The 27551-nt window shown below is 48.2% G+C and overlaps 1 protein-coding gene and 1 long non-coding RNA gene across 4 annotated transcripts in view; one reads left to right on the top strand and one right to left on the bottom strand.

Moving 5' to 3' along the window:
* LOC122438681 overlaps positions 1–17324 on the top strand; it is a 32059-nt gene extending 14735 nt beyond the window's left edge. For both annotated transcript variants that reach the window (XR_006268606.1, XR_006268605.1), the window contains 2 exons: positions 10987–11206; positions 16755–17324. This is a non-coding gene — a long non-coding RNA (uncharacterized LOC122438681). The remainder of the gene's footprint in view (positions 1–10986; positions 11207–16754) is intronic.
* The window catches only part of SLC13A4 (solute carrier family 13 member 4), a 42485-nt gene extending 17158 nt beyond the window's left edge, over positions 1–25327 (bottom strand). The window contains exons 1-5 of one of the 2 annotated variants that reach the window (XM_043463796.1): positions 24610–25327; positions 18516–18644; positions 5065–5201; positions 2990–3162; positions 2471–2525 (exon numbers count right to left, since the gene is read on the bottom strand). In XM_043463796.1, the coding sequence (XP_043319731.1) occupies positions 2471–2525; positions 2990–3162; positions 5065–5201; positions 18516–18644; positions 24610–24708 (593 nt within the window). In that variant the 5' untranslated portion in view covers positions 24709–25327. The remainder of the gene's footprint in view (positions 1–2470; positions 2526–2989; positions 3163–5064; positions 5202–18515; positions 18645–24609) is intronic. The other variant, XM_043463797.1, reaches the window with a different exon arrangement.
* Positions 25328–27551: the final 2224 nt, after the last annotated feature.

Here is a 27551-nt window from a genome sequence, read left to right on the forward strand (position 1 = left end):
GATTTGAGGGGACAGGGGTCAGGGGGTTACCTTTGAAGGGAGACCGAGACTCCTAATAATAGCTAACATGGAGCTGAGCCCTCAAGAATGGATTTCAATCCTCATGACCTTGTTAATCTCACAGCAGATCTGTGGGGCAGGTACTGTTACCTACATTTACAGGGTAGGAATCTAGGCAGAGGGAGGTTACTAGCTTCCCCGGGGGGCCTGGGTGCTAAGTGGTGGTGCCAGAGAGGAACCTGTCTGCCTGCCTGGAGAGCCTGGGCCCCCGGACCGCGGTCTCACTGGCTGACCATCTAGAAGGAGAAACGTGAAATGCTTCTCTAAGGCGAACAGGAGCAGGGAGAGCCAGGGCCACGGGTGGTGAAAGGCACAGGAGAGCAAGAAGGCGGGGGCGAGTTTCTCAGCAGCAGCTGCACCCCCCAGGGTGGGAGTCACCGCGGGTCCCTCCCACCCCGGCCACCCTCCAGCTCTGCCTTGGGGAGAGAGGAAGGTGGGGATTTAACACCAGCCTTACTGACTCCCACTCCTCACTAAAGGCATGTTTCTGGTCTGTCTTAGCTCTGAGGACAGTGGGTCCCGTGAGCTCAGCCACTGGGAAAGCCAGTGAGGTGGTGGACGCATGCAGGACGTGGGGCCCTGCGGTCGTCACCCACCTCCAGGCTCTATCCGGAGTTGATGGATCTCAGGGGGAAGCGTTCATTGGAGGCAGTTGTCAGCCTGGGGGGAGTATTGTGATATTTCCCTGTCCTCCTCCCCAAATCGGTGAGGAGGCTGGTGAGGAACCCCTCAGACTGCCATCCTGTCTGGCAGTCTGGCAACCCCCTCCCTACATCCCCCTGCTCCAGTGCTGCTGAGAGAATCCAGGGACACCCTGAGCTTCAGCTTTGGAGTTTGAGACGTGTGTTTTCATCTGGAAAAGAAACAAGGGCAAGAGGCCAGTGGGCGCTGCCCAGGAGGCCAGAGTGAGGGGGAACAGACCCCCTGCACCAGGAGCAGCTAGAGCTTTCGGTGTCCAGCGGATCTTGTTGGGGGGGAGGCCCCCAGGGAAGGTGGCTGGGCCGCTGCTCAGCGTGAAAAGGCCCCACCACAGAGGCAGAGGCAACCCCAGATGGAAGGGTGTGGGGAGTGAGCCACCAGAACACAGAACCAAGGTGGCCAAGTAATTCTCCAAGAGCACCTCATGACACTGGGCTCTGTGCAGAGGTGGCCTCCAGGGGACACTCTGAAGACCCTGAAGGGAAATGCCCGATGTGGGAAAGGGTAGGGACCTGAGTCCCTGGGCACTGACTGCACTCTCCAATACTTCCAGCCAAGGCCCTCTGTGCCCCTGTATCTTTCCTGCTCCCTACAGCCGCTGTCCTGACTCTGGAGAAGTCAGAAGTAGCAGAGAGGGTTGGTGAGGGGAGGGGAAGGCAGAGGAAGACTGAGAGAAAAAGCCAGCTGTCTCCCCCGCTCATGGTCACCTCTCATCCTGCAGACCTGGGCTGACGGGGGGTTGAGTGTGATCACAAGAGAGTGTGGGGAGAAGCTTCAAATGAGACAGTGGAATTTTGACACGAGCCTGGACTAGATGGCGGAATATCTGAAAATGAGATTGGTCTAATATCTGGAAGGAGCTGTGGGATTTGCCTGAGACATCATCAAGGGTGGGGAGGCAAGGCCAGTGTATTATGATCGGAGACAGTGGTGGGAGGAGGGGCCCCCTGCATCTGTTTCTCCAGATAGTGCTGGTCTCACTCACTGTGGGTCCCCCCCCCTTTTTTTATGAAAAGAGCAAATTGCACAACGGAGCTCTAGTACAGATCCAACTTTTAAAATGTCCTATTCATCACAGTCTTCCTTGAAGACCGCATATTGATATCAGATGTTCAAAAGAAATCAGCTGTTCATGAATCTGCCTCACATGAGTGTTTGAGACCAGATTTCTCCTTTTCTAAAAAAGCTTGTTTTCATCGTCCCGTGGCTCTCTCACCAACTGTCCTGTTATCCCCTACGTGCCACTTAATTTTTCCTTGCCATATCTAACAAGACCAAATCTTGTAAGACCAAAATCTTACCAAAACTAGTAAGACCATATCTAATACCTATGAATTACTTTGTGGTCCTCTAAGAGGCTCCAGCAATATCCAATATGCAAGATGTTTTTCACCAATAGAGTTTTAAAATATTCTCCCAAGAGGGACATCAATTTAGATGAAATTCTGCTTGGGAAATGTATGTACAGTCTGTATATCCTGTCAGGTTCAGCGTAGTCTTTCCCCCTCTTCCCTCAGCCCTGCAGTACCCAGTTTTGAAGGGAGTTGCCCTCAGGATCTTGGGCAGTGTCTCCTGGGCAGAGAGGAAATTGGGGCGGGGGTAAGGTGGTGGTGTGGTGAGCTGTGAGTGTGGCCCACCCAGCTGAAAGGGCGGTTCCTGGGGGGACTCTTTCCTGACCTCTGGGATGGACCTGGGGGGCAGTCATACTCACTCTTCATTGACGAAGATGAGTTCCAGGGGAGGTTGGCTGTTGTTTACATCGAGATCTACAGCAGCAAAGGAAAGCAGAAAGTTAGACATGGAGTCCGGACTTGGTCCTGAAGGGCAGGGGCTCCAGGCTGGGGCTGGACTAGGGGGACCCAGGGGCATGCAGGCTCCCGCTGGGCCTGGTGCCTGGCGATTCCCCTTCCCTCCACTCTGAGGGTGTGGTGGGACTCAGGGACACAGAAAAAAGCCTGGGGTCCTGGGCTAATCCTTGAGCATCTGGGGGCAGAGAGCAGCAGAGGCTGCTGGAAGCGGGACAAGAAGGAACAGCGGCGAATGGCGGTCACAGGGAACCTCTGGATGAGCAGGGCTGGAGGTTAGGGGATAAAGGGCAGGGGAGGGGGGCGTCAAAAGACGAGGGGAGGGAAGCTGGGGGGGGGGGCGGTGGGAGCAGGTGCCGAGCTGGGCGGTGTCACTGGAGGAGGGGTGGAGGAGCAAGGGGGAGATGAACTCCAGCAAACTGTACTGATGGGCTCGGCCTCTTCGGCGCTGGAGGTGCCGGCCATGAGCTGCTCCTCCTCGGCACTGACCAGCTCCTGCAGCACGGCCTCCACGATGGGCATGACCATGGCAGTGGTGGACGTGTTGGAGAGCCACATGGACAGCAGCGTGGTGCAGCACATGAAGCAGAGCAGCAGCCTGGAAGGCAGGGCGGGGTTCGGGGTGGGGGGCATGCCCACCTCCCCAGGCCCCACCTCTGACCTCACGGGGCTCCCTCAGGGCCTCCTACCAACCCACCGGTGCAGGCGTTTATCCAGAATATTGGGGTTTTATGTCATACTTGGTACTCCCAGGGCTTGGCACAGAGTCAACATTAAAGATGTGAAGATGTGTTGAATGAATGAAGCACACTTCATGGGCTAGTGTGGCCTTGGCATTCCCCCCTACCCCCCACCAAAAACAGCCCTTACTTAAGCAAAGAGCTTTGGTCATAGGGTCACAGGGCATGGACTTAACTGATTCCTCATCTCTCTGTGGAGAGAGCTTGGTGACGTTAGCTTGGTGATGATGTGTGTTTCTTTGTGTGGGTATAAAGGAATTCTTTTTTGCCCCTTGCAGCCAGCAAACCTCTGAATACCTTCATATTCCTTGCTTTGCAGCCATGTCACCATAGTTATTAGTGACCGAATAGAGATGAATGGATGGAGCTCATGGCTCTGCTCACTACTTGTTCCACTACTAACATGTTGAAAGCTTAGCCCTCAAAGGCCCCAGTGTTCAATTTCACTGTGTGCACTTTTTCAAGCTGGTGTCTTAAAGAGTTGAGGCTTGGAGAAAGGCTAAGAAAGATAACATTCAAGTTCTCCTTGACTTTGAAAACATGCACTGTGTGTACAGATATAGTTCTCATTTCCATAAGAGAAGTCAACATAAAAACCTCCCATGTGGATCACCTTAGGTGGGATCACCGACTGTGCAGTTTGGGGCCAGCATGTCTGTCCTATGGATCAAGACTGGGTAGGTGCCAGAGCCCCAATGAAGCCTCTGTTTAGGCTGATGGCGACAAGAGTTTGTCTGATTTGGGCCCTCACCAGCAAACAGAGGGCCTCACAGGGTGGAAGGTGCGGCGAACAGAGATGAGTGGAAACACAATGGGATAAAAATTCTCGAAGATGGTATTCAGGGGTTTTAAAGAGCTGCAGGGTCCGAATATCATGTTGGGAAGTGCCAAACTGTGTCCAGCAGGTCGAGTGTGGGGTACAATATTAGGTTATTATTGAGTGAGGGGATATTACTGAGAATACCCACCCCCCCTTAATGCTGTGAATTAAAGCTGTGGTTAAGTGAGAGACGGGAACATCTTCTGAATTATAACCTGTATTCATCTAATGACTAATGTTGAAAATGAATACCATAATATTTATTTATGCTCTGTTGGATTCTCAAAGGAGCCAGGGAAAAAGGGTTGCAAGAAAGTTGTAAGGAGGTGAGGAGGTATCCTAGAAGGAGGTGAGGAAAGTAATTCAAAGGGAAGGGCAGGATTATTATCTAACAGAGTGGGAGTGAATTCACACAACACCATCAATTCTGACCTCCTACACATTCCCAAGTACCCCTCCTGACAGCAAAGAGAGAAGAGGAGACAGCTGAGGGGCTGCAGATCGGGTCAGGTGCCACGTCTGACAGGCCTGTGGTCTGAACCAGTGACAACACGAACTCAGGGTAGATGGCAGGAAACTGCCACGCCTCCTTAAATGACAGAGGAAACACCACTGCTTCATCCAGCCTGTTACCTGATACACCGGAAAGAAGGTTGGGAAACAGCTTACATTGGTCCATCTTGTTTTACTGAACGAGCCGCTTAGATGTTGTAACCTGCTGCACCGGGAGTCTAGGTTACTCGGGTTATTTAGATTTTGACAATAAAGGACACTAACGTCTCCATTCCAAGGTCGCAGTCCCTCTCCCTGGAGGGAGAGGAGGGAGCCTCAGGGCCCTGGTGTCCTCCCATCCCTTCTGGTAGAAAACCTCAGGTGGACATCCCCCTGACTGTCCAGGGGGCCCAGTGGGCGCTGGGGAGGCGCGCCCAGTGTGACTCACATGCCCGGCTTGGCTCCAGCCATGAGGACCATGCGCAGAGCAATGCGCTTGTGCAGGTTCCACTTCTCCACGGCCGCCGCCACGCAGATGACGCCCACCAGCAGCAGCGTGGTGTTCTTGAAGTACTCGCCGGCCACCTGCGGAGGCCAGGGTGGGTCACCCCGGCCCGACCCGGCGCCCAGCCCCCATCCGGCTAAACTCACTGTCAACCACAGGCTGGCAGGCAAGAAGCAGGGAGACGAGGTTTATTTAAATAGCTAGCTATGGTGTATATTACATTTATGGGCTTCCCTGCTGGCTCAGTGGTAAAGAATCCACTCGGCAATTCAGGAGACCGGGGTTTGATCCTCAGGGTCGGGAAGAACCCGTGGAGGGGGAAATGACAACCCACTCCAGTAGCTCTAGCCTGGAGAATTCCATGGACAGAGGAGCCTGGTGGGCTGCAGTCTATGGGTCACAAAAGAGTCAGACGTAACTTAGCAGCTAAATAACAATATTACACATACATGTTCTACTTTGGGCGGGTGCTGTGCTAGCTTTGTTGTTCAGTTGCCAAGTCATGTCCGACTCTTTGCAACCCCATGGACCGCAGCACGCCAGGCTTCCCTGTCCTTTGCTATCTCCTGGAATTTGCTCAAATTCATACCCATTGAATCAGTGACACTATCTAACCATCTCATCCTCTGCCATCCTCTTCTCCTTTTGCCTTCAATCTTTCCCAGCATCAGGGTCTTTTCCAGTGAGTTGGCTAAGCACGTTACAAAGATTATTTCATTTAATCCTGCCAATAACTCTATAGGGTAAATAGTCTTCTCCACTTTTTAAGAGATATAAAAAACACCCATTATGAATATGATTTCAAAAAATAAACATTAACAATTTTATCTTGCGAGTGAAGTGAAAGTCGCTCAGTCATGTCCGACTCTTTACGACCAAATGGACTATACAGTCCATGGAATTCTCCAGGCCAGAAGACTGGAGTGGGTAGCCTTTCCCTTCTCCAGGGGATCTTCCCAACTCAGGGATCAAACCCAGGTCTCCCTCATTGCAGGTGGATTCTTTGCCAGCTGAGCCACAAGGGAAGCCCAAGAATACTGGAGTGGGTAGCCTATCCCTTCTCCAGGGGATCTTCCTGACCCAGGAATCGAACTGGGGTCTCCTGCAATGCAGGCAGATTCTTTACCAACTGAGCCATGTCCTTAAAAATTATGAAAATAACCCTGGATCTGTCCACTAATCTTATTTTCTTTAGTTTTTTATAAAATTATGTTCATTTTCTTATTAGAAAAACACCTGTTCACTATGGAAAACTTTAAAATATAGAAAACTTAAATATAAAATTACCCTCAATCTTAACTACTGTTAATACTGTGGTATATTTTCTTCGATTTTTAAAGTCTATATAGATACATAATTGGATTTATATAGTATGTGCTGGCTTTTATCCTCTGTTTTTTCATTTGACATTGTACTTTGATCATTTTCTTTTGAGACTTAAATTTATTGGAAAAATCCATGCTCCTGGCAGCATGAAGTACTATAGAATTTACTTAGCCATTTTCCTTTTGTTGAATATTTAAGTTGATTTCTTTTCTTTCTTTCTTTGCTACAATGGAACAAAGAATAATTTTTGCTTAAATCATTAAGCTTATATGAATGTGATTATTTCCTTAAGATAGAGTTCTTGAAGGTGTCTTAATAACTTGCCAAATAATTACAAAGTTCCAAAGGGTCCCAAAATGATAATAGTGCAAGGAATATCCTACACTGTATCCATTTTTGTTTATTTGTTTCTGAACCATTTGAAGGTTACATACATTTTGGACCTTTTCCTCTAAGTATTTCAGTGTTTATTTCCTAAGATTAGGGGTTTTATCTCAAACAACCATAGTACCAGTTGCCAGCTTCTCCTTGCATTTTAATAATGAGAAAATTGAGACCGAGTCCTGTTCAAAGATGTTTCCTATGATTGGGGTCCAGGACCATCTCTTCATTGATCCCCTCCCTTAGAATATTCTCTTCTTATCTCCACTTTGGTGAGACTTCAAAGCCAGTTCAGGCCTGGTACCCCCCAGAAAACCTTCTGTGTGCCTCTAGCCTCTGGCTCCAGAACATTCCTTGTGGGTCCTATTAACTCTACACACATCACAGAGCACATAGGGCAATGCTTAAATTGTTGCTTCATGCTTGTACTGTTTATCTTTTTATGGGTGCCTCTCTTGTCTCTTCGGAGAAGGCAATGGCAACCCACTCCAGTATTCTTGCCTGGAAAATCCCATGGATGGAGGAGCCTGGTAGGCTGCAGTCCATGGAGTCGCTAAGAGTTGGACACAACTGAGCGACTTCACTTTCACTTTTCACTTTCATGCATTGGAGAAGGATATGGCAACCCACTCCAGTGTTCTTGCCTGGAGAATCTCAGGGATGGGGGAGCCTGGTGGGCTGCTGTCTATGGGGTCGCACAGAGTCAGACACAACTGAAGCGACTTAGCAGCAGCAGCAGCTCTTGTCTGTTAACTGAATTCTAGGTTGCAAAAGCCCAAAGAGCATGTTTCTATATCTCTTAACACCTAATAGGATAAATTGCAAAAGTAGACGCTCAATAAATACTCGTCACATACAAGAGAGTTGTTCCCAACAATGGGACCATGATATAAACTGAGAGGAAAAGATGTAGAAAAGTTGAACTCCTAACTTAGAAACCCTCTTAAAGTGAGAAAACAATAACATTTCTGATTGCAAGAAAAATCAAAACTGAACAGGGAAGGAAATGCAAATATAGTAAATTCTGTGATGTTTAAAGTAGGTGGAATTTATATAACCATAGTGTTGAAATTTGATTATTGAATTATATGCCTGTACTGAGAGATGGAGGAGAATGGGTGATGTAAGAGTACAAAACCCTCATCGACTATAATCAGAAGACAACTGATAATGTCTAAAAGTGATAACAATTAATATGTATGTATTAAGTCGCTTCAGTCATGTCCAATTCTTTGCGACCTTGTGGACTGAAGCCCACTAGGCTCCTCTGTCCATGGGATTCTCCAGGCAAGAATACTGGAGTGAGTTGCCATGCCTTCCCCCAGGGGATCTTCCTGACCCAGGGATCGAACCCACCTCTTTTATGTCTCCTGCTTTTGTAGGCAGGTTCTTTACCATTAGCGCCACCTGGGAAGCCACAATTAATATAGGAATATCATAATGGACTGTGGCACTTAATACCAGAAGAAGCAGTTAGCAAAGTTAAGTTATTAGCTCTGGGTTGGGGGAGGTAGGTGGAAGAGACAGCTATTTTTTAAATTATGATCTTTTTCAATATTATTTGATTTTTTAACCCTGCTAGGAGCACTTTGGTAAGATAAGAGCTGCGCCAGAAGGCAACCTGCTCCATTTCCCTCTTCTCACTTGTTCCCCCACGGAGATTTCCTTGTGTCTGACTGATGAGTTCTGTGCTGCAGAATGACCTTCTTTCCTCTCTGACCATTTGCTGGAAGAAAAGCCCTGTGCTTCTGGTTAACCTAGTCCTCGGCCAGGACCCCAGCCCTCATGGACACTGTCACTAATTCTCCTGGAGGACAGAGAAGCTCTGCTGGGCTTGTGACTCCGGAGGAGAGTGCCCTCCGGGAGGGACAGGGAGGGTTTGGACCCCGACGGTGGATGGAGGTGCTGCCTCCTGGCAGGAGGTGGAAGCACTGCTGGAAAGGTCATTGCTGGCTGAACTGGACCTTCCTCACTGTCCGCTCATGGTCCCAGGCAGCTGAGAGGCAGCTTGCTGGTGGAATCAGTGTTTCCCTTTCCTCTGTTGATCAAGGAGGGAGGGAGACCTGGGCGACGGTCCCCCACTGGCCCCATGACTCCTGGCCCTCTGTGAAGCTTCTAAAGACTCAGTACTACCAGGGTTACTTTCCCAGGGGACTGACTGACAGCATTATGGTTTTCTGCCTCTTTGGCACAAACCCTAATGGAACTCCAGTTTGTGATGGCCTTTCAGGAGGCTCAGAGCCTGCACAATGGGTGGGGCTACTTTCTCTGCGTCCGTCTCAAAGGGAAGCAGAAAGGAACCAACCTGTGTAGAGTGCCTTCTGCATACCAGGAATGTTGCATTTTGCATTCGCTTTCTCATTTAAGGTGAGGAAACAGACCCAGAGAGGTTCGGGAAGAGGTTCCAGAGTCCCCGATGTGAGGGGTGGAGTCGAGATATCAATCCAGGTCCCTCTGAATCTAAAGCTACCATGCGACATGCCATTCATGGTAGCCAACTGGAAACCATTCATCTAATTCAACCCCAGGGGAAATTCTTGGTCCCCCAGACAGCATGGGCCAGCCCACATTCCTTATCTTTATTCACAATCACAGTCCTGATGCTAACCCCAAATACCTGGGCCTGGTCCAATGGAAGCCCCAGGCTCAACTTTAGTGGGATATTTGTTAGCTGTTTAGAAAACAACTGTGCTGTTTTCTTATTTGGTGTTTTGTGGGTTCACACGTCCTCCCTCCCCCTTGTGAATGATACCACGGGCTTGGTGATTTAGCCTGGGTGTGGTCTGCGATCACAAGATAGTACCATTAAGTGGGGAAGAGCCAGGGCTCTGGAGTCAGCCAGGACTTGGCTGTGTGACCCTGGGCAAGTGATTCAACCTCTCTGGGCTTCATTTCTCTCATCTAAAAAAATAAATGAGGACTATATGACTCCCAGTCTTTTGTAAAGCTGTTGTGAGGATTAAATGGCACGTGCAAACCAGCTAGCCTGGCCCGCCACCCTGCCAGCTGGGGCTCCTGGTGGTTCTCCTGTCAGTCAGTGGTCCAACTGTCCAGGTCTGTGGCCATTCACCCACGGAGAAGGCTGAGGCACAGCAGATAGAACCCTGTCCAGGGGTGGTGTCGGTCAGGTTTCTAACCCACTGATTTTTCTTTGACAATGAAGCCTTGGTTATTCAGAATCCCTCTGGGAGTTCCAGGATTCTTAAGAATTCTTTTAATCATTTTCTAAAATGTGTTGCATCCTCACATTTGCCATGAGCCTTCCTTTCCCCACTATCTAATTTTCAAGACTAATATTCTATGAGTTGGGAAACTAGATAATGGAAATCGTTAGAACTATTTGCAAAGAAAAATTAGATTCTAAGATGAGAGCTCCTCCCGTGGCTAGAGTGCGTGGATTCTGTGACATTTATGTTGGCAGGGTTATTGCCTTTACTGCTTTACTGCTCTATGGTTTTTCTCCGTGTGCCAAAACCCTGGGCTTGGAGAGCAGAGGTATTTCCGGACGCTGTTTAAGAAGAGAGATGGGCTCAAAGAGACGGCTTTGAAAAGGTGGAGCAGAGGATAGCAAGCTCAGGCTCTGGAGTTAAGATGCCCTGGGTTCAAATGCCTGCCCCCACAGATGCTCTTGGACCAAACACTGAACCCAGATACCCTCATCACTCTGTGCAGTGATATACAACACATTGAATCCATCATACTGTGTGCCCGAAGTAAAATGATGCAGGACAGGCTTGGCATATAGGAAGTCCTCAGAAAAGGCCCATTATTATTGTTCAATGAAGTGAAAAAGATGAAATGCTTCAAGATGAGATTCAGGGCCAGGAATCAGGTATGCCAGCCTGACCACGTAGAGAAAGAAATGAAATAAGGAGCAAGGTGGACCTCAAAGAAAAAGATGCTTCCAAACTTTCTTAAGTGAAGGGTGAGGATCTCTCTAGAGTTTTCTAACGCAGCCTGGACTAAGAGGCACAAAGACGTTAAGTGCTGAGCAATGTAGTCTATTAATGAACTAGTTCATTGTGAGTGAATTGCTGGTGACATCTCTTAGTGATGAGCTTTTAAAAACATCACCCTCTTTGGCCATGGGATTATTTATTGCTCTCTAGATAGGTCAGGTTTTGTTTTTACAAAGTTGTTGCTGTTGTTTTTTAATAGGAGGAGGGCAGTTGTGGCTTTAATCCTAGAAGTCTGAGGAGAACAGAAATCTGGATATTGATCTTGGTTCAGTGCTTTTCTCACTAAGAACATCATCAAGGGCATCGTCAGGGAGAAAGGCAGAGATGGACCAACCAATCATTCATGAAGATGAGCTGGGCACTCTGATGGGCACTTTCTCACTCAGAAAGCTTTTAACATCCTCATAACTCCCCATGAGGTAAGTACATCAATTGTTCTGATTTTCCAGGTGAGTAAAATGGTTACAGCTTAGAGAAGTTACACAGGGAAAGAAAAGAATGTTGCCCATTCCAGTTCTCTAAGGATCAAGCCCTCAGCTTCTGCAGTCATGCACCCTGAGGGGAATGCAGGATGGAGAAAAACAGGAAGCCTCTACACTTTGGGTATGAGCCCTAAATAGTTAAGATGCATATCTAAGGAATCATTTCAGTGGCTCCAGATTCTTATATCTTCTCATAAATAGAAAAGCACCAGGATCATTAACTGGAGATGGCTGTTGTGATTAGCAGTAGTCTTCTGATGTTTGACTACATGTTTTTTTCCCAGAAAAATAAATTCATATATTTCCTGGCTCCTGCCTCAGCTCTTTGGAGCAGCTCCTCAGTAACCCAGGCTGTCTCCCAGGCCATAGTCCTCAGTAAGGTTAAGTTTTACCCAAATAAAACTTAACTGGCAACTTTTATTTCAGTCAACACACAATTTGCTCAAGACTAGTTAGTGACAAAACTGGATTCAAACTCAGATCTACCTTACTCCCAGCTTGGATCCTGCCCCTTGCTAAGTTGCCGCTGCCCCTGCTCGTGGTGGTGACAGCCAGAGACTGGCCAGATGTGTGGATCTGACTGTGTCCTGACACGGTCATGGGTGGCATTGCACAGGTACTGTCGGCACCCTGCTGTTGGTGGCACACAGCCAGGCTCTCCTTGCAGGTCAGCTGTGGGTGAGCCTTGTCACGTGGCGGGAAGGTGGCAGTCCCTCAGAAGGTTGGTGGTAGTCGCTGGAGATGGGCCTATATTGAGGCTCTTTTGGTTCATCTGAACTATTTGCAGTGAGTCCAGGATGGGATCCTGGGCAGGCTCCCCCTCAGTGATGAGCTAAGCCCATCAGAACTGGAGCCTTCCCAACACCATTCCAACCACCTCCTTGGCAAAGAAGCTACGTCCACTGTGGCTGCCTCTCTGCCCTTCCCTGGGGGCAGGAATGCTGATTCTACTGGTTAAGTCTGTGCAGGCTAAGACACCTTCCTAACCACCTGTCTGTATTCCCTGAGGACAGAGGTTTTCAAACCACTCACTGCCCCCTGGAACCTCAGGGGCTGCTGTGGGAACAGGGTGGCCAAAAGGTGTTGCAGCGGGAAGGGCCCAGGCAGCAAGGGCTCTGAGCCCCCATGACCAATCAGAGTAGGACTTCCTCTTCCATCAGTTTCATATACTGATTCTCCTAAGATTTAGTTTCAAAAAAAGCTTTTGTTGCTTAAAAAACATGCTTGGCAAACCCTACCCTAGAGAAGGCTAAAGCAGAGAGACCCAGATGGTTGCTGACCTGGCCCGAAGTCAGCCCAACTCCTGCAGAGCCTAGAAGTGCTGACTTACCAGGTGCCCCCAGTTTCTGCTCTTCATGTGGAAACACATGAAGGTTTGGCCTCAAAGGGCTGCAAGATCTGTAGGTTCCTGGGTATTGGGCCCCTCTTGTGGCCTGGGCACGGGCTCAGCTCTGGGCTGTGTCTGGATGGCTGTGGGTGATGGGCAGCCTGGGTTCAGGTGTGTGGCTGGGCGCAGATGCTCAGTCTGTATCCTCACAGGCTTGTATATGTGGGGGGGATGGGGAGGGGGGTGAAGGGGGCGGGCGTGTCAGCGTCCATGGTAAGCGGAGGCCAGAAAGGCAGAGTAGAGAGTGGCATATGAAATGCCCCCAGATTTAAACAAACATTGAAGGTCTGGGCACCGGTCAGGAATTGGTGGGTCAGAAAGATGAGAAGCCAATAGGGAAGCAGATTTCAGGATATCAGACTCCAGCATCACTTGGCTGTAGAGGCTGTTTTGTTTTTACAGCTGGAGCTGCCTTGCCTCTTCTCCCCGGCAGGAGCTAGAATCTAAATGGGAGTTGCTAGAGGCCTGCAGTGTAGGCCACTGAGACAGCAGAGGGTGTGTGTGTGTGTGTGTGTGTGTGTGTGTGTGTAGATAGAGAGCAGGTGTAATCACTACCAGAAATAGTTCCTGACCCTGGGCACCCCTGAGGCTCTTTCTAAGCCTCAGTATTCAAACCATGCCGTTTAGTTCCCCAGAGCACCCCTGGGCCCCCACCTCGATGCCGTTCTCCTATAAACAGTGACTCTCAGCTCACTTGATTGACACAGGTACTGTTCCCGGCTACTGTAACACATTAGAAGGGCTTAGAGGACTTTCAAGGCAGATACAATGATAGTAATGAGAGTCACAATGCAAGCAAAAACAAAGAAAGACACGCCTAAAAATAAATCTGAAATACAGAACTGAGCTCTGTGCACCAGCAGAGGGGTGCAGTGACTGGGTGCTTACAAGCTTGATAGAATCCTAAAGTCAAAGGGTCCTTAGAGCCCAGGCCCTCCCCCAAGGAATGCAGTCTACGTCTAATGTCCCTGATTCAGTCATCAGACTTGTGCTTCTGGGGACAGGAACAGCAGGACCACATGGGGTCCCCGTTTCAGAGTCTTCCCTCCCAAAGAGGGGAATCTCCCTTATGGTGCTTTGCCTCTGGTTCTGGTTTGGCCCCTCTAAGCCTGGTGTGTTGAGCTGCACAAGCCAGAAATCATGCCCCTCTTGAGGCCTCTCTTCCTTCCTCATGTGACTCAGCTTCTAGATTTTAGACATCTCGGCTACCCATCTCTGAATGAGCACCTTATCCAGAATTTACTGCCCAGGACAGTGAACATAATAGTCACTTTATAGAGGATTACAAGATAGGCTCCTCTGACCACAGGATTTCCCAGGCAAGAATACTGAAGTGGGTTGCCATTTCCCTCCTCCATGGTTCTTCCTGACCCAGGGATCAAACCAGGGTCTCCTGTATTGCAAGTGGATTCTTTACCAACTGAGCCACCAGGGAAACCCATTAAAAGATACAGTGCATGTAAAGGACCTCTGCATTTTGGCAGCCACCTTGGATGGAAGGCTTACACTGAGTCTGTACTCAGCTGAAAGCCAAGGGTCTTTTTCACATGAACTGCTAACATTCATCCTTATTAAACTTCATTTTGCCAGTGCCAGTCCATCGCCTCTTCCTGGCAGCATTGATTCTGTCACTGTATATTAGCTGGTCCATCCAGCTTTGAGTCATCTGCAATCCCAGTAATATGCCTTTCATATTTTCATTTGTGTTCTCTCTCCAGCATGATGCCAACATGTTATGAAAGATCCTTTAGGTTCAGCTATTTAACCACTAATCAAGCTACTCAACTGTGCTATTATCCAGCCCACATGGGTTCCTCTGATTGAGAAATTTTTATCCCTGGAAATACTGAAGGCGCCAAAGAAAAAGTTAATTTATGTTCAGCAACTCCTGTTTTAAAAGACCAGGGAAATTGTAAAGCCTATGGAAAGACCTCCATCAAAAAGCAGTCAGTATAAATTTTGGGCACTTGATAGGGTAAATTTCATTTATCTAGAACATTCTCTCACAGGAAATCGTGTAAATCCTCTGCAATGCCAATAATAGTGGCATTACTGCATAGAGTCTTCTGTGTTACTCCATGTGGTTTACACTTTCTCTCTACTAGAACAGAAACTTCTCAAGGTCAGGAGCCATTTCTATCTCTTTTCAGCACCTGAGTTCGGCTGAGAGAGGACAATCTAAGCTTTGCACAGTGAACTCTTAACCTGCAGACTGACAATCCATCACTGTAAAACTTAGCCACTTATATGCACACATCCAGCCCCAGTGGGAAACCCAAAGCATTAGCTATGAGATTCAAGAGGGCAAAAATAGATTTCTTTTTCATTTTTGTCACCTGCAAGGTATCTGTAACATCCCACAGTGTATACAGTAAGTACAGCACTCAGAAATAAATATTTTTCCGAATGTTGACTGAATAACCTGAGAGACAGAAGCCACAGATTCAAGGTCACACTGACCCTATTTGCACGCTTTCCTTCACATGGAGAGTACAATACTGACACATACCATCAAGAACACTGCAGTTGAGAAACATTGACTGAGGCTGGTGTGAAAGTGGACTGTATGTAAAAGATACTGTAAATCCTAGAAGGGGTGAAGCTGGGTGGAGAGACGCTATGTCTACAGCAAGTTTTTAATCTGACGTTCTCCTGTACCATTGAAGGGACAGACAGTACAGATGAACCTACTTGCAGGGCAGGAATAGAGACACATATAGAGAATGGACATGTGGACACAGTGAGGGAAGAGAGTGTAGCATTAACATATATACACTGCCATGTGTAAAGGAGATAGCTAGTGGGAAGCCACTGTCAACCACAGGGAACTCAGCGCGGTGCTCTGTGACAACCTAGAGGGGTGGGAGGGAGGTTCAAGGGGGAGAGGATATATATATTTATATGTCGTTATTTGCATCCATTGCTGTTGTTGTGTAGTGGAAACTAACACAACATTGTAAAGCAATTATACTCCAACTAAAAAAATCAAAGGACAAAGATATCAGGGCGGTCCCAAAGGAAGAGACCAACACATTTAGTATTGGAAAGTTTTTGGAAAGGCTTCATCCAACAGGGTAACTGCATAGGATTTTTAAAGCTTAAAGGATTGGAGAGAACTTTCCAAGGTAGCAAAGTGGCCTGAGTCCTGGCAAGGGGCTGGGAAAGCACAAGTGGGTTTAGGGAGTGACAAATGGATGCTGTATCTGAAGAAGGGGATTCCTGTAGACCACCCCCCCCCACCTCATTTTTCCCAGAAAGCTAAAGCACGTGCTGGTACAGGAGATAAGTCAATGGCTTAGGAAGAGATATGTTCTCTGTCTTGCAAAGTCAACAGGCTCACACACGGCTATCACTCATGTCCTCTACCTGATTGGCATTTCCTTTAATCTGAGCTTAAAAGGCTAGCTAAACAGATTATTTTTGGTCTAAACTGCACCCTGGAGCCCAGCTGTTAAATATCATCACCAACCAAAGCCACTTTATCAGGCCGATGGGGTAGAATTTTTCACCTCAAATGATGAAATTGGCTCCCTGGCTCTTCTGGTGTTTTCCACCTCTAGCTCCAGCAGTAACAACCCCTCATCTCTCCCCAGACAGTCTTCTTTTTCTCCTTACAAAGTGCAGTTGCCTTTGAAAACAACTGCCTCCCTAGACTCCTTATAGGTTGAGCCTTCCTAATGGTGCAAATGGGCAGACCCTAGGATGAACTGTTGCCTAGCAACATCACTAGTACGTGGAGGGGCTGACTGGCCCACCAGTCTGTAAGATTCCGCTGCAGGAAGCCCTTGGGAAAATAGAGACATCATCTACTTTAAGGTTGAAGCATGCTGTTGGCTTTTGGGCTGCCTGTAGTGAAATACAAAGATATTAGTTTTTTAAATGAATAGTTAGCTCACTTTAAAAATGTTACTTAAGTTTCAATTCTTTCTATAACTTTTTTTCTCTGCTCTCTACTTTCACCTTCTCACTCATTGGCTTTTTTTTTTTTTTTTTTTTTTTGATGCATTGGCTTTTGCTGTCACAATTTTAAAGATAAACCTGCCAGACAAGTTCATACTTTTCTCTTAATAAAGGTAACATTGACGCTTGTTCTTTTAGGCATGCATACAGACCCGGAGCTACCTATTCTCTTTCCACAAAGGAAGGGGGACAATCGGAGAGACTGCCTAGTACTTTAGGTCCCAGGTGAGTTTTATGTGGGTCCCAGGATACTGATGTTAGACCCATTTCAGGAATAAAAGCACTGCTGAGCGTTTGGGGGATCGTATCCTTTTTGGAGAGTTTGGAGAGTTTTTATGACTACTAAATGCCAACCAACAAACTAATGTACTAGCCACCTCTAAACCAAAATGTTGCAAACCAAAAAAAGCTAAACAAACACTGGCCAGTTGAGTCCATCTGGTAGAAGGACATGTTAATTTGTAGTCATGTACAGTGATTAATTAGTTGCTCTGTTGTGTCTGACTCTTTGTGACCCCATGTACTGAAGCCCACCAGGCTCCTCTGTCCATGGAATTTTTCAGGCAAGAATACTAGAGTGGGTTGCCATTCCCTTCTCCAGGGGATCTTCCTGACCCAGGGATTGAATCTAGGTCCCTGCAGGATCTGACTAACTGCAATTAGAGGGGAGCCTAATTTTATCTTTAGACTTTCACAAAAAGTTCTGTTATCCATGGTTAAGGCATCCTATGGACCCAGGTTCATTATTCCTTCCTCACATCACAGAGGTGAAGTGAAAAGGTATACAGTTCTTAGTAGTAACTCACCATGAAGTTATGTAATACTGAAGGGGGTGTTTTTCTGACAGTACAGTAAGCAAGTGCATAGACTGAAATCTAATAGGTATGAGTTTGAATCCAATTCTGCTGTTGCCTACTATGTGATCTTAACTCTGAACATCTTTCCTCATTCTGTAGAATGGAAATAGTAATGTCTGCCTGGTAGAGCTCTTGGGAGTATTAACTAATACAGTACTTCTGGGGTTGTACCTGAGTCTTAGTGGGCATTCAAACAATAGGTCCCTTTCCTCTTTTCTTCTGAGCCTATGTCCTTAGCTAACCTCTACATTCAATCTTCTTCAGAAATCCTAAGCAGAGACCAGGTGCTATAATGAGATAATCCAAATGGAACCAGGTGTTAATGAATGAGAACCGTTCTTCATCTTGCTCTTGGTGTCTGGCTGTGATTTTCTTCTTTCCTATTTGTCGGAGGCTTAACTATTTGCCCTGAAATTTGGCACCACTCTGGGGCTCCTGTTGACAATTTCTGTCTGAGCTTTAAGAATGCCAGAGACAGTGAACAGAGGGTAGGTAGACAGCAGTCAAAGAAAGAATCTGCAGTAATCCTGAGTTGGGGAAGAAGGGAGAGACATGTTTTTCAGAGGAAGTGAATGAAGACATTGTCAGGCCTCAGGGAAACACGGTAAGTTTCTCTGTCAGCAAGCATTTATTGAGCCCCTGCTCCATAGAGGCTCAACTTTATCATGAGATTCCAAAGACCCCAAGACCTGACTCCTCCTTTGAGGGTTTAGAGTCTACAGGGACAATCAAAAGACAGAGAAAGGAGTAGGGAGCAATCTGGTTGAATGTGCCAATCACATGGTTCCTAAAGGTTTTCAGGTTGAAGGAGCATTTGGATCCAAAAGGCTTCCTGAAAGTGGCAGTTTGAGGGAGATGCAGGTCATGGGTTGAAGGAAAGGAGCACGGGGTCCAGAAGAGCAGGTTCAAAGGCTTAATGCTAATGGGTTGGTCCAGGGTTGAAACAAGCCCCTCCTCAACGCTCTGTGAATCTCCCTTCACCTCCAGCCCTCTCTCACTGGCCTGGCAGGGACCAGGCAGGGGCCGCCACCAGTGGTCTAACCTCGCTGGATCGCAGGACTCCGAAGAACGGGTAGAGGAAGGCAGGCACCAGGGCTGCAGCTCCAAGAGGCACCGCCTCGGACACCCAGTACACGGCGGTCACGATCAACACATAAGCACATGAGGCCTCCTGGAAGGGGAGGAAAGTGGGTGGTTAGAGACAGCGTTGCCACCAAGAATCCAAAAGAGAGCCGGGGCAGAGGCAGTGATCACACAGACTTCAACACGGGTGCTGGCATACAGGCCTTGGGGTGGGTGCAGAGCTGGACTTGGCGGAGGAGTTTGCTGGGTTGTTGTTGTTTAGTCACTAAGTCATGTCCGATTCTTTGTGACCCCATAGACTGTAGCCCACCAGCCCCCTCTGTCCATGAGATTTCCCAGGCAAGAATACTGGAGAGGGTTGCATTTTTTTCCTCCAGAGGATCTTTTCAACTCAGACATCGAACCTGCATCTATTAGGTGGATTCTTTACCACTGAGCCACCAGGGAAGCAGTTTGGTGCGTATGTGCCATCATATTTTGGTGGGTGAAGGTATGACTGCTCCTTGGGGAGACTGATGTCTGGCACGTGGTTTGCATGGGTTTGCAACAGGGAGGGACTGGACAGTCATGCTATCATAGCTCTATTGGTCCCTGAAACAGCAGGGTAGGGACAGAAATTAACTGCAGTGTCCAGATAGATCCAAGATCGTATATCATAAAGGTATATCATATGTCATAAAGGAGTTCATACAGAATATTTTGGTGTCAAGTTGATCAGATGCTGGAAGTTCTTGGGGTGGCTGAAGGCAGAGGTTGATTTGTGTAACTGGTTCACATGTGAACTCTGGGCCATTTGAAGCTGGATCACTCCTTGCTGGGGGTGAGGGTGGGAGTGGGGAGCTGTCCTGCGCCTTGTGAAGCATTTAGCAGCATCCTTGGCCTCTACCCACAAAATGTCAGTAGTACCTCCCCGGTTATGACAACCAAAATGTGTGTGTGCTCAGTAGCCCCCCAGTCCTCCTCTGGGACTCTCCAGGCAAGAATACTGGCGTGGGCTGCCAGTCCCTCCTCCAGGGATCTTCCCGACCCAGGATCGAACCTGGGTCTCCTGCACTGAAGGTGGATTCTTTACCGCTGAGCCACCAGGGAAACCTAAAAATGTCTCTAGACATTCCAGATGTCCCTTGACAGTGGGAGGAGGGGGGGATTGTCCTTGTTGAGAACCAGTGCCCTAACCAGTCTGGGACTTTATTCCGCGTGCCTGATACACATGGAAACATCCTTCTGACAAAGGGAATAAGACTGTTCTCTGCCCGGAAGGGAGGACCTGGAAATTTACCAGGGTTTTTCCGAGCCTACCCCCTTTGTTATTTTGAACAGCCTTGGGGTGCACAGAATAAATAAGTATAATATGCTTATCAAAAATTAGTGCTCCAGTGATGCTGGCTGCCAGGAATGGCGCTGATTAATGGTGGTGGGAAAGGTCTCTGTCTAAAGGCCTTAACCATGGACTCTGGAGGGCCCTGAGTAGAAGATCCAAGCTGGCTGTGTTTTCCTCTGTTTATACCTAGTTCTAAACCATCTGGTTTCAGGTCTGACCTCCCCTGAGGCTGGCTGGCGATCAAGGAACCTGACAAACCTTGTTCTGTTTATCTCTCCCTTGGGTTCAGAACAAGTGTCCTCAGACTCTTACACAAAAGTTACAAAAGGTCGCTGTGATCAGTGAGGGGCGTCAAGGGAGATTAACCCAGCCTGGCTGGATGGGACCTTGCTCCCTCCTGATATGCATGGATTAGAGGGCTGGGGTTTGAGAAATGGGAACTGGGCCCAGCAATTGTTGACTGGGGCTCCCACTGAGGTTTCCTCTGGGGCCAGAAGATCAGAGAGAAGTTAAAACTTTTGGAAATGCTGATAAGACAACAGAACTAATACTGGTGGGGGCGGGGGAAGGAAAGGCTCCCTTTGGAAAAGAATGCAACTTAGAGACATGCTCCCTTTATTGCAGAAATAAAAATACCTAAAGGAGTTCAAAGCTCTTCAGCCCACCTGAGCTCATTCATTCCCATTTCCTTTCTGGGAAAGAAACGGAATGGTAGGTGTTGGTTCTAGTTGATGAAAAGGAGATAGAACGTCTTTCTCTCTCTCTGAGAAGCCCTTATTTCTTCTGAAGAAACTTCAGTCCTTATGGCTTCATCATTACAGGTCCAGGAATGAAGCAGGGGTGGTGTGGGGGGCGCAGAGAGAAAGAGCATGCGAGAGTGCCATTTCCTTCTACCATGCACCATTTTGGTTTGAATTAGGAGAATTTTGATAAGCCAAGGTAAACTTTTTGATTGTAACTATGGTTAGGAATTAGAACAGGTTACTGGAGGAAGTGACCAAGCCACCTTCACTCAGCGGTATTAAGAACAGGATAAACTGCCATCTTTTTTTCTTTTCAGCTGTGTCACATGGGATCTTACTTCCCCAACCAGAGATCAAACACGTGCCCCCTGCATTGGAATCAAGGAGTCTTAATCACTGGACCACAAAGGAAGTTTCTCCTGCCATCAATTTTTAAAAATAGCTTTTTGTTTTTATTTTCTATGTATGTTTATATTCACATTTACGAGCATTTTCTCTTTTTGCACTCAGTCACTCAGTTGTGTCCGACTCTTTGTGACCCTATGGACTGCAGCCCACCAGGCTCCTCCATCCATGGGATTCTCCAGGCAAGAATACTGGAGTTGCCACATCCTCCTCCAGGGGATCTTTTGGACCCAGGGATTGAACCCATGTCTCCTGCATTGGCAGGCGGGTTCTTTACCACTAGTGCCACCTGGGAAGCCCTCTTGCCATCATTTTTATCTGAACTTTCCTTAGAGTTTTCTAACTTTCATTAGAAGAATGGGTAAGGGACCACCTTCAGATTACCTTTCCATCTATTTCACACTCAATTCACTCATGGAATTCACATAAATTTCCCTTTGCTTCTCCTCAACCATTTCAAAATTCAGCAAGAAAGCCTATATGCGATAACCCAGAACACGCTGTGTGTCCCTGCATCTGGCCCGGGGTCCGGCAGTTACTCAGTCCGTGTTGGGTGAACTAACTGGGCTCCTCTGCTGGCTAGCAGGTCTCTCTTATCTGCTGGAGAAAACGTTCTGGAAGCCCTCAGCCCCTTATCACTGCCCCTGGTCAGCAAGTATGTACTGGTACGTATTCAGGCAGTGCCTTTAAGAGATAGTGTCAGTTCTTCATGGCTCCTGTTTACAAACAAAGGAGTAAGTTTAAAAGTGGCATCTCCCCACAGCAGATGCTTCCAACTGGTGTTTGCATCTGCTCCTTTCCCCACAGTTTGACCACCTTGATGAAACCCCACTGGAAGAAGCTTGAGGTCTGGTTATTTGGTGTCATAAATGATTGCAAGGGCTCTTGACAATTTAGTCTGAGAGCTGGGTTTAGTTATGGACGCCACCCCCTGGACTCCCGCTTCCTCTTCTGTCATACGGGGGTCCGAGTCAGGGCCTCTGGCTTTAGAGAGCTGGGCAAGAAAAATGGGGAGGTTCTTCTAATCCTTCCCGAAATATAGCTGTGGCTTGTCCCTTGGAAGGACCATGAGAATTGCAGGCCAGGACCTTCTGCCTAGGTCACTCCTCCCAGCTCCAGCCCGGAGCAAACAAGGCCATTTAGGAATCTTAAGGATTAAATATCAGAATATAAGTGTGAGGCAAGGGGGATGAAGTGACGGGAGCCAGTCTCTGCAGTGGCTCGTGCCAGCTGTGGGTGCCGTGACCACATCCTCTATGATGTGCCTCTTCCTTGCAGAGAAAGGTAGCGTCTTACGGACACTGTGACCCATGGAAGAATTGCTGCTGCGGGCCACGCAGGGGCAAGTGGCAAGCAGGCTGCATCCACCCCTGAGGGCTTGGCCCACCTGGGTTCCACCTGGCGGTCCCGAGGGTTGTAGGTGGTCCGAATCATCTACCCTCCCCAACCCCGTTAACACAGACTGGGAAGCTCTGCTGTTATTTGATCCCTTAGTTATGTCTGACTCTGCGACCCCATGGACTGTCGCCCACCAGTCTCCTCTGTCCAGGCAACAATACTGGGGTGGGTTGCCATTCCCTTCTCCAGCAGATCTTCCTGGACCAGGGATCGAACTCGTGTCTCCTGCATTGGCAGGCGGATTCTTTACCAATGGACCACCAGGGAAGCCCATTTTCTTAAGGTACTGATTCTCAGCTGGCGGTGATTTTGGCCCCCAGGGAATGTGGTAATATCTGGAAGCATCTCTGGCCGTCACAATGGCGGGGGCTGCACTGGCACCTGCCGGGTCACGACCAGGAATGCTGCTGAACGTCCTACAGTGCACAGCATGGTCCTCCCCTCGTGACAGAGAATTTTCTCTCCCCTCCACCCCCCACTGAATGTCACCAGTGTGGCTGTCCCTTCCCTAAGGTGAAACTCAGTTGGACAGGAGGGGATAAGTCAGTGAAGGGCTTAAATCAAGTGCCTCTTGATCTTAGTGAGTCCACCTTTAAAAACCTATTCAAAAATTATGTATAGACCCCAATAGAGCAGAGGGTCACCTTTCCTTCCTTTTCTCTTCTCTTTTCTCCCCCCACAACATCCCTCTTCTGTCAAAATGTATGGATGATTTTGTCTACTTCAATAATTTGTTTTTCTATTATTTTTCTTCTCATGGGTCCTGCCCACTAGGCATTGTTAGCCGAGAAGCTCAAAGACTGGCTCCCAGAATGAAATGGCAACATCTCTCTGCACTCATGGTCCCCAGAGACAGAGCTGATTTAGGAGACTTGTGGGGAGTGGGGGTGGCTGATGCTGCCATGGAGAAAAGTGGGTGCTACTTGGCTGGCATTCCCTAAATCATCTGACATTGAGTAAAACAAAGCAACAACATGGACAGAAATGAAAATCACCCTGTTGGGGACAAAGCCAAAGGCAGACTAGTCTATCGGCCAGGAAAACTGTCAGCACCAATCACTGTCTGCTAATCCCAGCCCGGCTTTCATCAGCGGCTCCCTGGCACTCTGAGGTATTTGTTCTACTGAAGATTTAAACTAGTTTGTTTTTAAGAAACAGTCCTAATCCCCTCTAACTTTATAATTACTTTTGGTTACTAAGTTACTCAGGGAGCTGAATGGAAAGACAGCCCTTCCCCTCCCACAAACATGATTAACGTTTCTTGGCTTATTTTTCCTAAAGTCTCAAGGGTAGTGCCAGCTGGGGGAAGGGGTAGAGACACTGGGAGGAGGAGAAGGACAAGGAGGAAGAGAGGGAACACAAGGAGGGGAGAGGAGGAGGGAAGAAGGAGGAGGGATGGGGAGGAGAGGAGGGGGAGGAGGAGAAAAGGAGCCAGAGGAAAGAAAGAAAGCGAAGCTCTGGGTCGGCTCACACCAACCTGGACAAAAAAATTCGGTCACTGTCTAGAGCTGGGGGCTCTTACTCTTTTTTTTTTTTTTTAAATCAAGTCATTTGTTGTCTCTCCTTCCACCGCTCAGAGAAGGAAACAGAGAGGATAGAGATAATCAAAGGGCCATATGCATGCGGCCAGGGCAGGCAGCCAAGTTCCACTTTCAACTTACAGTTCAGGAGGAACTTATTTAAGAGTTTCCAATAGTGGTTATCAGAACCCACCGAGGGTCACCCACGGACCCTGGCTTGATGGACAAGAGCCTGGCCGGGCACTGCTCCCCAGCACACCCCAGGCTGGGGTCCACAGTCCCCTCCCTCTCCGCCCCCTCCTCTATGGGGAGGTCTTCCTGCATGTCCAGTCACTCTCCCATGCCATGGTCACATGTTGACTCCTGGCAAACACCGCTGTCCAGAGCGTCCTCATCGGTGTCCACCTGGCCCACAGACCGGCCACTCCAGCCACTGACCCACCCCACTTCTTATCTCCCTCCCAGTTGGGGGCCGTAGGGTTGGGGTGACTGGGGGTTGAAAATGGCAGTTTTGGGGCAGAAAGCATGTGAGCCTCCTCCAGGAAAGCGTTTCCACTTCTTGACACCGACAGAAGAGCATGCTGACCTCTGCACTGAGCCCCCCTCTTCCCTCCAGCGACCTCCCAGCTGACCCACTGGCCCCGGGAGGGGACGGCCGGTACTCACGCTGCTGGGGTGGAGCATGGGCAGGGGCAGCAGCAGGAGCGGCACGAGGATGGCGAGCAGCAGCTTCCTGGCTCCGAGAAGTCCCTCCAGCAAGCCCATCCTGGACCTCCGCCCCTCGGAGCCCGCGCCAAGTGCTGTGCTGCTTGGCGACGCTCGCCTCCGTCCAGAAAGACTTCTCCAACCTTTCTCGGCTTCCAAGAGTCCTCTTTTGTTTTATGGGCAGAACAGGAAGGCAGGTAGAGCCCCTGTCTACACCAAAAGCCGGGCTCCTCGCTTCCAGTTTTAGGTGGGATTGGTGAGCATAGCCTCATGCCCAGCAAAAAGGAAGCGGGAAAGCGTGACCCACGGGGACATAGTGGCTCGCTCCCTTTGCTAGATCAGTAATGGAGTCACTTTATTCTACAGCTCAGCAAAAGCCCCCTTAATCGATCAAGAGTACACCTCTGCTGCAGCTGTCTGGCCTCGAAGAAGTCATTTAAAAGCTTCGAAAAAATAACAGATGCCAAGAGTCTGTGGCGCCCTCCATCATTCTTCCTCTCTCTGATGGCCTGCTTTGAGCAGTACTATCTTCACTTTCTACCAGACCGGCTGTGCCCCTTCCCCTTAAAAAGTCTAGTCGTCCCCGCCCCACTTCCCTTAAAACAAACCCCCGAAGTTGTCAGCAGAGCATGCAGACTTCAATAGGGCTGGTCTCTTCTCCCAGGACCTGGCACCTTAACTCTGTTCAGACTTCTTTCCTTCTAATTGGTTTCCCATTATAAATGTGCCTTGAGCCTGGGCTTCCAGAGCAGGGAGAAAAAAAAAAAGTCCCCAAGACATTCCTTTTTTTGTCACGGGACAAAATCCTGCTGGAGGCCCACCTTAACACTCCTTCACCTATGGGAAGCGGGACAGAGGCGGTAGCCACGCCCATTCCTCGCAGCCAATCAGCACGTTGGAAAGAATGAGTCAAGTATCTCTTCCAAAGGTGGTTCGGGATTGGTCCCAGCAGGGGCCTGCTGAATTCGCAGAACCCAAGAAACTTGCAAAGCTTATTTTTGTTCCTCAAACATCCTAGGGGCCGGAGTGATGACCATCACTGTAAACATAATCCCACCTCCCCACACACTGCTTTAACGATGCAAAGCATAAGACACTGAACTTTCTCTTTGAGGGCCACTTGCTGACCTAGTCCTCAGGAAGGTATGTCTGGTAGCAGGGAGAAAATGAAACATGAACCCTGGAGAAATTTGCCCCAGAGGATACAACATCAAGAGGCATCTCTGGTGGCTCAGTGGTAAAGAATGTGCCTGAAACGGAGGAGATGCAGGAAACAAACGCAAGTTTGATCCCTGGGTCGGGAAGATCCCCTGGAGGAGGGTATAGCAACCCACTCCCGTGTTCATGAACCCTGGAGAAATTTGCCCCAGAGGATACAACATCAAGAGGCATCTCTGGTGGCTCAGTGGTAAAGAATGTGCCTGAAACGGAGGAGATGCAGGAAACAAACGCAAGTTTGATCCCTGGGTCGGGAAGATCCCCTGGAGGAGGGTATAGCAACCCACTCCCGTGTTCTTGCCTGGAGAATTCCAGGAGGAGCCTGGCTGGCTACAGTCCACGGGGTCTCAAAGAGTCTGACACAACTTAGCAACTAAACCACCCACCACCACCACCATACAACATTAAGTCTTTCAGACTTCCCTGGTGGCAAAGACCATTTGCTTCAGTGCCCAGGTGAATACAAAGCACCTGAGTCAGCATTGGACGTTAGCCTCTCAGCAAGACCACAGACCTTTTAGGGAGAGTGGGAAGGGTACTGCTTCTCTGGAAAAGTCTAGACACCAATTTTATTTCAGAGGCCCTTAGAGGATATCCATGGTCCTTCTGGCTGGAGTAGGTGTTCAAATGCTCCTCTCTGAGGCTCTTTACCAAAAAAGAAGCAGAAGGCTTCCTTTGACTGGTATGCAAGGAGGAGGTGGGAGGGCAGAAAAAAATGGATGGGTTCAAGAACAGGGCCTTTGCAGCCTTTGGACTCTTTCTGCTGCTTATAGAAGAAGGGAAGCATTTCTCTTTTCTCAGAAAGGTCATGTGGATGAGGGGCAAGGAAGAAAGAGAGAGAAAGCACCCACAGTTTTATAATTGGTGGTGTTTGGCAGCATTGCCGTGATCTGAGAGGTGCTGTGGGGAAGTCAAGGGTTATGAAATTCATGCTCTCAAATTCACAGAACCTAAAAAATGACTTTCTAAGGTCTGCAGCTATGCCAGTTGAAAATAATCCCCAGGCTAAAGGTGAAGTGAATCTGGAAAGGTGAGTCTTGAAAACCAGTTCTTCTTAACCCCTAAAGCAGGAGCAGCTGTGGGTGACCTGGTTTGAAATTGTCTTGCCACTGGAGGATGAGCTACCATGACTCATCTCTTTAAATGCTTATTAAAGACTGGCTGTCATATTTACTACATTCAAGCCTCATTTTTTGTGATGATTTTGAAACTCAGGAAGAACAGTAACACATGAGTGATGTTTTGGTGGCAAATATTAAAGAGACTGGATGCAGACAGCTGTGGAAGTCAACATTCGATGTTAAACCCGCGAGCCACTTCAAATTCTTTGGTGAGATAATCTGAGATAACAAGGATTCCACTGAGCCTGGAAACTCGATCATGACATTTTTATTACAACATAAGTGAATATTTGTTAAATAAAATTCTGTGACACAGTCATACCAAGAGTTCTCCTTTAGGACTCTTTCCATTTTTTCAGACAAAACATTTTCTTAAGGAAATTTTACACATTGCTTCAGAAATACAAGACAAATTCCACTTATATGAGGTATCAAAAGTAGTCTAACAATTAGAACGTTGAATGGTAGTTACCAGGGGCCATGAGGAGAGGGAAAAGTGGAATGTCGTTTCATAGGTATTGTTTTTGCAAGATGAATAAGTTCTAGAGATCTTTCACACAGCTG

The sequence above is a fragment of the Cervus canadensis genome, chromosome 3 (assembly GCF_019320065.1).
Source record: "Cervus canadensis isolate Bull #8, Minnesota chromosome 3, ASM1932006v1, whole genome shotgun sequence".
Lineage (NCBI taxonomy): Eukaryota > Metazoa > Chordata > Mammalia > Artiodactyla > Cervidae > Cervus > Cervus canadensis.